The 14,481-nt window shown below is 34.3% G+C and overlaps 3 protein-coding genes across 4 annotated transcripts; 1 reads left to right on the forward strand and 2 right to left on the reverse strand.

The window, feature by feature from the left end:
• The first annotated feature begins 741 nt into the window (after window positions 1-741).
• Window positions 742-4,030, forward strand: LOC18095558 (protein RICE SALT SENSITIVE 3). 2 transcript variants are annotated; one of them, XM_024598526.2, is made up of 7 exons: window positions 742-1,546; window positions 1,676-1,726; window positions 2,133-2,261; window positions 2,425-2,530; window positions 2,721-2,762; window positions 2,888-2,944; window positions 3,136-4,030. In XM_024598526.2, the coding sequence occupies exons 1-7, from the start codon at window positions 1,416-1,418 to the stop codon at window positions 3,874-3,876; spliced, it is 1,257 nt and encodes a 418-aa protein (XP_024454294.1). In that variant the 5' UTR covers window positions 742-1,415; the 3' UTR covers window positions 3,877-4,030. The 2 variants fall into 2 exon arrangements, with proteins under 2 accessions (XP_024454294.1, XP_024454298.1); XM_024598530.2 differs by lacking the exon at window positions 742-1,546 and having other exon boundaries at window positions 1,706-1,726; window positions 2,133-2,272.
• A 3,006-nt stretch (window positions 4,031-7,036) lies between these two features.
• On the reverse strand, window positions 7,037-8,596 carry LOC18095559 (alkane hydroxylase MAH1). The gene has a single exon (XM_006370168.2). The coding sequence runs from the start codon at window positions 8,594-8,596 to the stop codon at window positions 7,037-7,039; it is 1,560 nt and encodes a 519-aa protein (XP_006370230.1).
• Window positions 8,597-11,097: 2,501 nt separating this feature from the next.
• Window positions 11,098-14,027, reverse strand: LOC18095560 (uncharacterized). Its single transcript, XM_006370169.3, has one exon. The coding sequence runs from the start codon at window positions 12,234-12,236 to the stop codon at window positions 11,529-11,531; it is 708 nt and encodes a 235-aa protein (XP_006370231.3). The 5' UTR covers window positions 12,237-14,027; the 3' UTR covers window positions 11,098-11,528.
• Window positions 14,028-14,481: the final 454 nt, after the last annotated feature.

The following is a 14,481-nucleotide window of genomic DNA, read 5'->3' on the forward strand; positions in this document are numbered from 1 at the left end:
ATGGCCTCAAACAACTGCCCCAAAAATCGAAATCAATCAAAATTCAAAACTCAACCCGAGTTTAGATATGTTTTTTCATGAATTTTAAAGGTAAAACACGTAATATGAACTCTCTTTATCAAATGAAACCATTTGACATATAGTCTGTTTTAATAGCCTAAATTGGTGTCAATAATACTTTTTTTTCTCTACCGCCGGAATCAAGTGATATCTCTCCTCCTTAACTAAGGACTAAAAAATAACAAAAATGAATTTTTGTACCAAAATTGAGTTGGAAAAATATAGAGGTATTGAAATTGAATAATTTGCGTTTTAAAGTTTAAGAATCAAAATGCATCTTTTGCGAAACTTATGGCATGCCACTCATGTTTGGTGTCTTTTTCATTATGGATCCTTTTTTTTCAATTCTATTATTTCATAAGAAATCAAAATTAATAGGTCTTCAATTAGTACTAAATTGTTGAAAAAAAAGTTTTATCAAATTAAAAAAACATAAAATTTTGCACAGAGAGAATAAACAGTGAAGTCTTCCCCCTAAAAAAAAAAAAAAAAAGACACGATATTTTAGAATAATACTTAATAGCTCACCCCGTTCCGTTGTAAATTTTGTTCACTATACATTGGATTGGGGTCTATGTGACTATTTTTCCTGGTATCCTTGTTGACCTTTTCATCGAAACAAGGCCTTTACAGAAGGCAACATGAGGAAATAGTGCCTGCAAACCCAAGTCAAGAACAACCAAAACCTAACCCTCAACACCAAAAAACTGAGATTTCCAACCAAGAAAAGGGATAGAATAGCAATTTCGCGCTATAGAAGAGAAATCAAAACAACAAATTTCTACCTCTCCCTTCTCTATTCTTGGCAAAGAGACAGAGAGAGAAGATAACAGCTGTCCCCACCCCCTTTTTTTCATGGTTTTAAGTCGATACCAGAAGAAAACAAAATAAGAAAAGAGAACATCCCCTTGGACCCCCTTCTCTTTGCCCCTGCCCTCCCTTTTAAGTTTTAACCCCAGACCTCTTTGATCGAGATCACCAACCCGTATTACTACAGGGGCAAGCATAAAGAACTGGACACGCATATTGAGAGAGTGATTCATCAAGAGAACACAAAGGAAAAGGGTCCATTCACCTTTGTGGCTCTTGAAGAGAATTTACTAAAGAGAAAATAAAAAAGAAAGAAGAAAGAACAGGATATAAATAAGCAGGCAAGTGCAAAATAAGGTTTCTGTAGGCAGTGTATCAACGAGTGAAGATAGAAAAAAACAAAAGAAACGCTTAAAAGGGTTTCTGTTTCCAAAGGCAAACGGTGAAGTGTGGAGTGAAGAGCTTAAAACAAAGGGGAAAAAAGGACTTACACCTCCATATAGAGAGATAAAGAGAGAGGGACTTCTAGAGAGAGAGAGAAAGAGATGGTGGGCTCAGGAGGAGCAGATAGGAGCAAAGAAGCTGTTGGGATGATGGCCCTTCATGAGGCCCTCAGAAGCGTCTGTCTCAACTCAGACTGGACTTACTCTGTGTTCTGGACTATTCGTCCTCGCCCGTATATGTCTTCCCTTTTGTGTTAAAGTTTCTAACTTTCTATCTCTATAGTACTGTTCAATCTGTTTCTTGCTCTGCAAATTCTGTCTTTCAACTGTTTCCTTAAATGGGTTGTCTTTCTGTTTTGCAGAAGAGTTAGGGGTGGTAATGGTTGCAAGGTTGGAGATGATAATGGAAGCTTGTGAGTTTTTACTTCTGTTTTTTCTTCTATATTCTCTTTTTGTTACGAAGAAAACAAAGAAAATGGGGACGATAGTGGACCGATAATAAGTTGTGATTCTTTGTACTTTTCCTAGTATATGACAAAGTTCCCTAAAGTTACAGCTTCGCTACTTCATTCTTCTTTTTTTTTTCTCTGATTTTTTCTCAGTAACCAAACAGAGCATTACTCTTTTGCTTCTTGAAAGAAACACGCAGGACTTAGATTGTTGACTCGTGTATTCAAGCACCATGTTTAATCAATACGTACATGTTAATTACAAATGGGTTTGATCTATTACGATTAGTACATGATTATTCAATTTGCAAGCAAGTAAAGTCTTGGTCTTTTAATATGAATTTAATTCTTGACTAATTGACTTGTGAAGGATGTTGATGTGGGAAGATGGGTTTTGCCGAGGGAGAGTTGGAGATTGTCTGGAAGAAATTGACGGAGAGGATCCTGTCAGGAAAGCATTCAGCAAAATGTCCATTCAGTTATATAATTATGGAGAAGGGTGGGTACTGGGTAGGTGCTATTTTTTTGGTTTAAATTCTCACACTCTCTCTGAATGAAAGGAAGTCTTCTCTATCCAGTGAAGTGGTTAGAGAGCAAAAATCAGAAAGTGAAAAACATATGCTGTTCATGTGTTTTGATTGGTTTTTATTTCTTCTGAGCAGGTTAATGGGAAAGGTTGCTTCAGATAAGTGCCATAAATGGGTCTTCAAAGAACCTACTGAATGTGAACCAAATATTTCCAACTACTGGCAAAGTTCATTTGATGCTGTATGCAACAATACCCATAAATCCTCTTTTTTTTTTTCTTTTTTTTTGCTTGCCTGATAAGTACCTGTAAGAAGATTGGACAAAAAGTGGTGTTGTGAATTTAATGTGCCTCATTATTAGTTAACGTTAGATGGAACCATATTTAAGATTGTTGATAGTAACCTTGTCTTTTTGAATGTTTCGTTTGCAGCTTCCTTCTGAATGGACAGATCAGTTCGAGTCTGGTATTCAGGTCAGCACCGAAATAGTTAATTTACAGTTATTAGGCTCATTTTTCTCTTTTCTTTTTTTCTGCCAATATCACTTTTCCCTCGTCCAGTACTTAGATTGTGTTCCGCATTTATTAATGTTGACCAGACCATTGCTGTCATACAAGCTGGCCATGGCCTTCTACAACTGGGCTCCTGCAAGATCGTGAGTTTATATTTATTTTTTTATTCTGAGAACTTGTCATCTAGTTTCTTATTTTTCCTTGAAGAATTAATTTTGAAAAGTAATTTTCCCTGAAGATCTTTAATGATTGCTTTTTTTTTTACTTGTGCTCAATAGCTGTTATTTACTTGTGGTGAAGTTTGATCTCATGAGGGCACCATTCATATTTTCAGATACCTGAAGACCTTCATTTTGTACTAAGAATGAGGCATACGTTTGAATCTCTTGGCTACCAGTCTGGTTTCTACCTCTCCCAGCTCTTCTCATCGACCAGAAACACTTCCTCTTCTTCCTCAATACCTACTAAGCAATCTGCAATTCCAACCCGCTCAACACAGCCCCTTTTCAACTGGGGTCAAAGACCACTTCCATCTGCAGCACCTTCTTTGCTTTCTTCACAGAATTTTCAAAACCCTGCGGCTAGACTTGGATTTCCACAAGCCAAAGATGAGCCCCATATGTTTATCCTTCCCCATTCATCTGAAACCCGAATGGAAGAGATGATGGGAGAGCATGAAAATGACATCAAATGGCCCAATGGTTTGTCTTTCTTCAATGCTCTCACCGGACGGGCAGATGATGCCAAGCTTTTGTTTAACCCTGAGAGCTTAGGAAACAAAGGAGACCGCAATCACCACCCTCATATCCTTGAAGGGAAGAGTCCAAATCCAAATTCAGATGCTTCAAATATGAACAATGCTGGTGGTATGAATCCCAACGAGTTCTTGAGCTTAGATTGCCATCCTGATAGTGCAAGGAAAATGGAAAACAAGTTCAAAAGGAGCTTTACTTTGCCTGCAAGAATGACTTCATCATCTTCCACATCGGTTGACCACCATCAGCACCATCCTGTGGAGTACAGGAATCCTGAATCAGGGGTGTACTCAGACGTCATGGAGACTTTCTTGGAGTGAAATCTGCCTTAGATGGAAAGGATGAGAACTTGTATCTAAGGAAAAAAAAAAAAAAAAACTTTTGTGCTTTTAGCACTGGGACTCTAATGTTTGTTTTATTATGTTCTTTTACTATTTTGTGTTTCCTTTGTTAATTCACGGATCTTCCTCATCATTTGTTGTCGCTGATCGATCGCAGCACAAGTTTTTTTTTTTTTCCTGGATAGAGGAAAAGTTAGTAGTGGGATTATGCCACTTGCTTGTCATGTTATGTCAAGGCCGAAAGCGAAGCGTTAATGGGTTTCTCAATCATCTTAACCAGATCCTAGGGCAGGTTTAGGTGTCATTTGATGATTAATTTGTTTTAAAATATTAATATTAAAAATAAATTTTAAAAAATAAAAAATATATTTTAATATATTTTTAAATAGACGAAGAAGGTTTTGCTGGGTTTATGGTGCTTGGAACCTCATGAGGCAAGCAGGGATGAAAGCCATTGGCCAATGAAGTTCTTAGATGCATGCAACAAATTAAAGATAATCAAGAAAACAAAAATAAATATCAGTTAACAGTGGAGTTTCTTGTCATGATTTTGATTATTAAAAAGAAAAAAACTGATTCTCATGGGAATTCAATGGATTCCCTGGTATAGACCACTATTTAGCGCAATAATATAATTATTTTTTTTTCTATAAAAAATATCAATGCCCTTGACCCTTGTTATTAATGTAATATAGTTTTTTCTATAGAGTTCATTCATTATTATGGGTTTTTTTTTTCTAATTGGTTTTTTAGTTATTAGAAAGTTGATTGGGGAGTTGATTTGATTTTTTTTTTACAAATATAAATATTATTTTAAAAAAATATTGGCAAGTGTAACATACCCGCTAGCAAATGGACGGTGCACTTGGCTTTGTCTCACGTCAAAATGGGTGACATTGGAAGAATCTTGTTGTGATCTTTTCATTGATGCCACGCATGTACACAATGAAGTAGTGATTGAACTCCGATAATTTTTTTTTCTTATTCTTTCTATTTTTTCTTATCATTGCCAAAATATAAAGATGTCATTTCATTTGTTTTTTTAATTTAATTTGATCTTTATTTATTTAATTGTTATTTTTTAAAAAAATTTATATTGATTTCTCTCTTGAATTTTGTCCCTCTCATTTGATTTCATTTAGGCTTTTATATCAAATTTTCTTCTTATTCTTTTAATTGGTGTTTTTTTTTTTTTCTAATTGAATTTTGTTTTCAACTTCCCCCTTCAACATTTAATTTCAAATTATTTTTTATATGAAATTAAGTTCACATTTTTTTATTGTTATTTTTTTTGTTTTGGATCTTTTTTAATTGCATTTTTTTTTAATTTCATCATTCAATATTTTATTGATTTAGAATTTTTTTGCATTATTTTTTAGGGTTTGCCTTCTATAGGATTAGTCCTGAGCTTTGAAAGTTAACACGAGTTGATTTTAGTTTTTTTCTAGATTTGTTTTAAAATTTAATTTTTTTCTTTAACATTTGATTTATTAATTTTTTTTTATTTGTTTTTTAAAAAAAGAAGGACCGTTCCCAAACCAAACATAACGCGGGTACTATGTGGGTCATCACTAAGGTTCAGTCCAGCTCTAATCTGTCTTCGTTGCTTTTGAACAGAATCTTTACAATTATGGTTTAATTACTGTTTGATTAGACCTCTTATCATTATTTTTTTCATGAGAGATTTGCAACCTGACAGACAGAGGTTGTCAAATCAAGTTTGACTTTCATTAGATTCAACCTCAAGGTACAGCCACAACCCCTGCCCTTTCCCTCCCCTGCTCAGTTTGCCTGTGGAATAGCTCCGAGATATGGTTTTTCTTTTTTAAAAAAAAAAATATTTTTAATATTTATATTTAAAAATATTAATTTGAATACTTTATCGTATAATATTCATAAGATTTCAAACTAATTTTATGTGGAAAACGGAAGCGTTAATGTCATGGAAATGCTTTTTAGTATCATAATTGTTTTTAATTGAAAATGCCTATGCTTTACAAAAGGAATTGAGAAGTATGTGAATGGATAAATTAAACAAAATTGCTATTGTTAATTTTTTAAATTTATATATTTTTTTAATTTGATTATTTAATATTTAATTGAGTTTCTTAATTAAGTTGGAGTCTATGATTTAATGGGTTGTAAATTTGAGAGATTAACTATGTTCGCTCGAGTTCATTTGTATTTTTTTAAACTTATGTTTTTTAGTTTTATCATTCGACATTTGATTTAATTGGAGATTAAGTTTCATTATTTTTTCTTAAATCTTTTCTATAGGATTTTTAAATAATTTTAAAAATAACTCGGGTTATCTCTAGTCTTTTTATTTGTTTCTCTTTGTTAAATTTAGTATTTTTTAAAACAAATTTTATTTTTTAATTATTGTTTTTCATTTTCAACCTTCAATATTTGGTTGATTAGAATTGAGCTCTTTATTTTTTTTTATTTGAGTTCCGTAAGGTTAATTATCGTGGTCTTATGCTTAGAATAGCGGGTTATCCATGGTTAATTCGGGTCGATCTGATATATTATCATCTCAATATTTTTTAAAATAAATATGTTATTAAATATATCACCATCTCAATACTTTAGAAATATTTCATCAAATATACATTGAACTTCTTACTTTCTAATGTCTTTAAATTTTTTTAAGGGTTAGAAAAAAAATATTAGCAGAAACACGGACCAATAATGTTGTTGGATAATATATATATATATATATATATATATATATATATATATATATATAGATATATACTGTTTGTTTTTGTATTTTAAAAGTGTTTTTGAAAAAAATTGAAATTTTTTATTTTTTTTGTTTGAAATTAATATTTTTTTAGTATTTTCAAATTATTTTGATACGTTGATATCTAAAATAATTTTTTTAAAATAAAAAATATTATTTTAATATATTTCTAAATAAAAAATAATTAAAAAAACAACCACAAACATCACCAACAGCTCATAATATTGCAACGTTCACAAAGACCTAGTAAAGTCTCGTATATGGGTGGGAGAGGGAGGACTTAAAATTCGCATAAATTGTTAAATGTTAACTAAATTTTTTATACCAAAAAGAAAAAAAAAATTCGTAGTTTACTTGATATTAGTTTTTATTACAACATCTATATAAAGATAGTTAGCATCTCTTGGTGATCCTAACCTTCAAGCCATTCTTCATATGAAGTACAACAGCAACACTCGGGAAAACCTGATGGCCTTCAACCACTTGAACATGATAATTCCAGAGCACTGCACAGGCAACCATCTTCATTTGAATAAAGCTGACGTCTTTTCCCAGGCAAGTCCTTGGCCCATCGTTGAACGCAGCAAACTTGTAAGGTGGTACGTGTATAATACCTCCTTTATCAGAAATCCACCTCTCAGGCTTGAATTCTAGGCAATCTTTGCCCCAAATTGCTTCCATTCTCCCCATTGAGTAGAAGGAAATCAAGACCTGCATCTTCCGTCGGATGCGATGACCGCTCGGAAGTGTATCTTCTTCAACTGCAGCCTTGTGATTAGTATGCACTGATGGGTATAGCCGCAGTGTCTCACACATGGCTGCGTGAAGATAAACCAGGCCATTTACCTCTTCTGCACTGAAAACCCTCAGCTTCCCATCCTTTTCCTTCACCAAATTTGCTGCTCTAATCTCTTCTAATATCTTGCTTTCTACTAGTGGATGCTCTGCGACAAGCCAGAAGAACCAAACAAGGCCTGCACTGGGAGTGTCTCTCCCGGCCACCAGGAGATTAGTTGCCGTGTCTCTTAAGAACTTGTTTGAAGAAGCTGCACTGTTTCCATGCTCTTTCATTTGAACTTTGATATAAGCTGTTAGTAAGTCGAAGTCTGCAGCTTCCTTCTCCTCGACAATATTCTCCATTTTGGCTTTATTTTCGTTTAAGACTTGCTCGCACCTTGTTGAGATGCATTTGTACATGAATTGATCAAATGTCTGCAAAGCTCTACTTAGTTTCTTCTCTTCTCCGATTTGAAGCCATTTTTGAAACTTCCAGTAAAACTCCGGCACGATGTGCCGGTAGAATACTGCCTCCTCCATGATATCGAAAGCTTTTGCATGTGCAACCTCAGGAAATTCAATCGTGAGACAATTTGGATCGAAACCCAAAACAGACATGCAGTTACTATCATACATGAACCGCTGAATCACATCTTGCATGTCTATTATCTCCGACATTTCTTTTCTGGAGACATGATCCAGGATTGGAAATAGGCCTTGAACCAACTTCTGGAGGATGGTCTTCTCTACCAATTCCTTGTACTTGTTGTTCTTCATGAATAGCTGAATCATTTTCCTCTGTGCTCTCCATGACTCCGAATCGGAATTGAGAATCCCATCTCCTAGAGGCTCAAAAATCTTCTTGTACACAGGTCCCTTTGGATAGTTTGCGAAGTTGTCGCTCAAGATGTGGTGCACATTCTTAGGATCGCTAGTGATCACGAAGTCCATGTTGGCAAACCAAGGACCCTTGAACTTTGAAGTTCCTCCATTATTTCTCAGGGTTCGCGTGGTATACTCATACACGTTTGATGAATTGATAAGGAGCCGTGGTAGCATCCCTACAATTGGCCAGTTTCTTTTATCTGCGTCTAGCTTCCTGATCTGATCCCAGCAACGAAGCAAGAGAAAACAAACAAGTACTCCTACAACTGCAAGTATGTCAAATATTTCCATTGCTGGTCGGTTTTGGCTTCTCTCTCTCCAACTTTTAGCCTTTGCCGGCTGGGTTTTATAGTACAATGTGCACGGCGAGACGGCTGGTTAACGAATAGCCATTGGCGTGTAACAGAGCCCATTCTTCCTCGACTATCTTACTTCCCCCCATCTAATTAAATAGCTTTTACTGGCCTTATACCTCCCTCAGCCTACGAGTAAGATTTTAAACTAATTAAAAACTAAAGCTCGGATATTGATCTTCCTGGGAAAATAAAAACAGATAAAACTATAAATATTTTACATTGACTATCTTCTTTATTGCAGAAAAAAATCTATTGTAAAAAGGAGTGTGCTATAATTTCATATTTTCTAATAAGCCATATATATTTGATAAAATTGGAGAAATTAACTCGTAAACTATCGTGGGAGTTGGGAAAATATACTATCGAGAGCCAAGTTTAGAGGTCAAGCAAGTTTGTTTTTTTGTTTGTGTAAAGACACTAACTTGGAGAGGTCATTTGTTTTGTATGATATTTGCTTGACCTTTTTGAAGCGCAAAAAATTCTGTCATACAAAAATTGCTGATCTTATCAAAAGCATAGACTGGAGAACACGCAGGGTCACCGGTCCTTCCCCACCCCCTGCCTTTTTCCTTCTTTTTCTTTCTTGAGTTGGGCTTGATATGGATCCTAATTCTAGACATTTTAGCTGGCTCAACAAGCCAGGTGGACTTGCAAACATATTTTAAAGCAAGAAAATATTGGTGACTCGAGTTATAGATTTGATTGAATTCTATTTTAACTAGATGATAAAAAAAATATGTAACAATAACAAATAAAACAAATTAAAAAAAATGATCACACTAATACGAGAACAAATATTTTTTTAAAATGAGAAAAATGATGTAGCTTGATTTTCATTCCATTAAATATGAAATGATGAAATTGAGTAACAAAAAAAAAAAAAAATTACCAGCTCGATTAAACCCGGATTAGTGTGACAACTCTATAACCCTGATAATAAGGGTTAAGCCAATCCGTTAAATTCACGATCCAGATTATGAGATTAGGATAACACGATAGAAAAAAAACGAAGAAAATATCAAAGTCCATTTTTTTAAAAAAAACATTTTTGAATTATGAAAGTAAAAAAAATATGTAAAAAAAATATCAACCCGAGTTAATTTTTCAAACCCGAGACCCGGGGTCATTAGACCGAAAGCAACCCATCAAGAAAAACCAAGAAGCCCAATTTCCAACCAGTCAAATGTTGAATGATGAAATTGAAAAAACTAATTTCATTTACATAGATCCAAAACAAAAAAAAAATAACAATTAAATGAACGGGGATCAAAATGAAAATAAAAAAATAATTTTGATTTTTGATGGAATGATAAAATTGAAAAGAAAAATCAAATTAACAAAAGAACCGAGAAGAAAAAAACAATAAAAAAGAATGGGGATCAAAATTGAAATAAAAAATAAAAATAAATTTTTGATTGAAAGGTACAATTGAAAAGAAAATTCAATTTAACAAAAGAACCTCAAAAAAATAATTAAAAGAATGAAGACCATAATAGAATAAATAATATATCATATATTTGGAATTGAAATATCTAATTGAAAATAAATTAAAATTTTATAAAAGAACTGAGAACAAAAAATAGAAATAAGAAGAATAGTGACTGCAATTGAAATCTTAAAACATTAAATGACAACTTTAAAATTTTGCACGGGCTGTGTGATTTTTGAGGGGAGAAGAGAGAAAAGTAGATAGAAAAAAAAGGTTGTTGGTGACGAATAACACCACCCTTAACAACATGTATCGTCTTATAAAAAAAAAATATGACGACGCATCTAACAACACAGTGGAAGACGGTTTTTGGTTGATGATGGCCCGGCCGCATTGCCTATAAAGTCTTTCACGTGGACCTTCTCTAACTTTATTGTAACGAAAAAACTAGTGTGAAAAAACTAAAGTATCCTTGGACAGTAGTTTTAAAATTTTTATTTTAAAGATATTTTGATTGTTTTAATCTTAAGTTTGCAGGAGACCATCCTCCTCACCCCAAGAGAGAACTCTTGTTTACGTGACCTTTAATACAAAAAAAAAAAAAAAAGCGGTGAAATTTAAAAACATTATTTTCACAAGCAAAGTTATGGACGGAAAGTTATGTTCTTGTTATTTTTTTATACTTGCAAGACACTAGACATTTTAAAATATCGTACAAGTGTCTGCAAAGAAATAGAAACCAGCTCAAATGATGGGAAGTCCTGTACCATTACCAACCGGCAGTTGATAATTCCCAGAGTAAGGTTTTGAATGATGCAGGCAGACCAGATCCGAAGTGATATGGAGTGATGTTCCTGCAGTCAGAGAAGGAACTCCGATCTGCAGTTGTTGATAATGGCTTCAGAGCTACGTTGGCCACGGGCTGTGCCTGCTTGCAGAGCTCAAAAGAGATGCACTAACCTTGTTTTTATTTATTTCTGATTTGTTTTGCCTTGAGGAAGAATATGTGAACAGAAACCAGCACTTAATAATTATTAATGCACTCAAATATAATGTACAAAACACCTCGCCACATGCTTTAAGATACTTACAATGATTGAATCATGCTTTCGATTATACAAATAACACTCCTCTCAGTCTCTTCCCCACAAATTGTCAGCTGTTACAGCAGTTGAGATGGTCGCAATCCCTTACGAAGACTCGAGCAATTAATTGCAATGATCATTTGCAAATTAACAAACAGATAGATCATTGGACAAACCAATAATAATGTTTTCCTGGCTACGATCTGGAATGCACTCTCTTTGAGAGAGGGCGAGATTTTGCAGTATGATCACATACACTGTAAGGTAACAGGAAATTTACTCAAAAGTGCGAATCAAATCATGTGCAAAATCAGTATCCCCATAAGAAAAAAGAAGCCCCATATTCGTATTAATCATAACTTGATGTTCTCTTGCAACATATCATCCCTTGTGGATGGTTCCATGGCATGGCATTCTCTACACGCCACCAAAAATGACATGAAAAATCTCCTCCAGAGCCCAGACCTCTCTCTTTTCCCTTTCTTGACTTGTTTCTTGTTGCTGATCAACCCTTCTTTAACCAAAATCCCACCACTTTTCCTTCTTGAATCCTCACGTTTCAGAACTGCAGTTGGCACAGGCATGATATGTTGCCACCTTTGAGAAGATCCGTATAATTGTGCCATAACAACTTTACTAGCCAAGGGTGTTTTGGTACTAGTAATATTATTATACAATCTTCTCCTCTCTGAGTTGTCACTTGAGCTTGTTCTTGCGCTGCTAACACTGCTTCTACTACTATTAGTACTATTACTTCTTGATGACATGAGGGAATCCTTGCAGCTGACACTGCTTGCTCTGCTAGTTGCACGATATATGTTATCAATAAGTAGCATAGTTGTTGGTTGTTGTTTTCGAAGTACAGGAAAAGAATGAGGCAACAGGCGGCCATTGAAAAAAAGATGATCAGCTGGTGAGTTCTTGTTTGGATCACAAGAGGGAGAATCCGGCGTTAAACAACCGAATTCGAAATCAGAATCTTGATCTAGAGTACCTGGAGTGCTAGGAAACGAGAAGATGTATTCTCTAGAGCTAGTCTTTTGGTGGTGGTTTTCTTCCATAGCAGTGCTTGTGGGAGTCTTGTGTGAGGTTGTACTTATATCCGAAGGTACTCATAATATATAACGTGGAATTGTATATCATATAAAAAATAACGAGAAAGAGATGGGAATGTGCTATGCATCCATTAAGAGTAATTAATAGCATTATATTAATTACTCTATTAATTTTATTTAAAAAAGGGTAGACATATAAAAAAAGAGAGAGAAAACATATGAGAAGGTATTTTTATCATTTTTTTTTGTGGATTATGGATTTGGTTTTCTCTTCCCTTCGTGTATCTATTTCTTTCTTAAAAATAAGTTTAATAAAAAAATTAAAAAGATACCATTAATTATTCCTGTGCTTTATAAGATTTTCCATCAAATAAAAGAAGATTTTGATAATTTATTAGCTTGGTGGACAAAATCATGAGTTGATTACATGCCAACTCAATCTTAAATTAACTTAGATACATGGTGTTGTTCTAATAATTTTGTTAGTGTGGGATGTTTCTTAGACATGTGTGTTAAATGATTGGGATAACACAATTCAAAGGCTAACTTTGATGCAAAATGCATGAATTTAACACACACAATGGTTTTCAACGGCGTGTTCATGCTAGGAAATATAGAGCTCTCCCCTTAGTTTTGATCATCATCATTATTATTATCATCATGTGGGATTTATATAGGTTAACTTGAAAATAAGTGGATCCCTAAGCTTGTTTAGTTCAAAGGGTTTTTCCCTTCGGTCTTGCTTTTGTTTTTCTTCAAGGAACACAGCTTCCCAAATATACTCTTGCATGTAAAGCAAGGAAGAATAACTTTACTAGATACGGAGAGAAAGAGTGGATGGTCAAGCAACACAAGCACCAATAGCTTATTGTCATGTTCGAGCTTTAACTAGGCCATGCTATGATGGGATCGGCAAAGGCTTTCTCGGTGTTGGTGGAAGCAAAGGCTCTCTGTGGACCACCTCTCTCGATGAAATAAATCTGCAAGTGTATTGACTAGCAATTCACTGCTTTATTCATTAATTATCAGGGCTACTTTTGATCACCCTCCTCAAAATGAGGACAGAGCAGCTTTCAGAAAACCTATTTGTCTCCCATTAGGGTTTCTATCGAAACCTTTTGGCCCCATGGCAGCTCATCATGCCCCCGGGAACCACCGGTCACCCAGATTTCCCTCCCCACCAATCAAGTTTTATATTAGGCTTCCTTGGTTGATACTCGGATTGTGTCATAAGATAGCTCTACTACACACTAATATTTAAGAGCTGGGCCGAATTAGTTTGACTCGGGAAGCAATTTTGACCTGAAATTCTATGATATTTTAATTTTGCTTCACTTTATGTCTAAACCGACCAGATTTAAACAGAACATGGTAGAGAAACCAGATATATACGGTAAAGAAATCAAGATACGATTCGCGAACATATATATAATAAGAACGATGAAGAATATAGTCCAACGAATTTGAGCTTAAACTTATATGATTGAATTCTATTTGGGTTTTGGTATTTGCATGTAATCTTTTTATATTATAAGCAGTTTTTGATGAAATAACAAAAAAGAAAAGAAAAGAAAAGAGGCTTATCTTCTCCGTTTTCCTCCTCTCCAGCTCCTCTTCATCTTCCCTTTTCTTTCTTTAACTCTCTCTTGTTCGCGGCAGACTCTAACTGAATTAATCTTTCTCCAAGAAACAAAAAGTTTGTAGCAAGCCCTAACATGATTCCGGCTCCAAGTAAAATTGTGTATGGGTCATAAAAGAACATTGAGCTTTGCCTGTCATGTTTTTTAGGGACCGATTCAAGTGTTGGAGTAAACAGCATGGTAAATTGGGCTGCCGGTAACTTAGAAGAAGGGGTTTGGGCCCTTTGAGCCTGGTTTGGACAGAGGTCTGAGTAATAGTTAATTGTCCAGTGCTTGATCTCTCTATCTTCCACGGAGAAACGGTCAGATTGTTTTGCTCCATGGGCGTTGCATTACGGGTCTGAGAATTTATAGCCCATTCTCCCGATCCTAAACCCACTAGAAATATAACCATGAAAATAAGATGTTTTTTTCCCCAAGTTAGGTGCGGATCACAGTGAAAAAAATATTTGGGTGTCAAAAACATATTTTCAAAAAGAAAAAAAATTGTGATTTAGATCAAATAAGTTGATTTTATTTTAATTAAACGATAAAAAAATTAATAATAACAAAAAATTAATAATTTTAAAAAAAAATGATCGTGGTAACCTAGGAAAAAATATTTTTTTAAA

Source organism: Populus trichocarpa, chromosome 1, assembly GCF_000002775.5.
Source record: "Populus trichocarpa isolate Nisqually-1 chromosome 1, P.trichocarpa_v4.1, whole genome shotgun sequence".
NCBI classification, from domain to species: Eukaryota; Viridiplantae; Streptophyta; class Magnoliopsida; order Malpighiales; family Salicaceae; genus Populus; species Populus trichocarpa.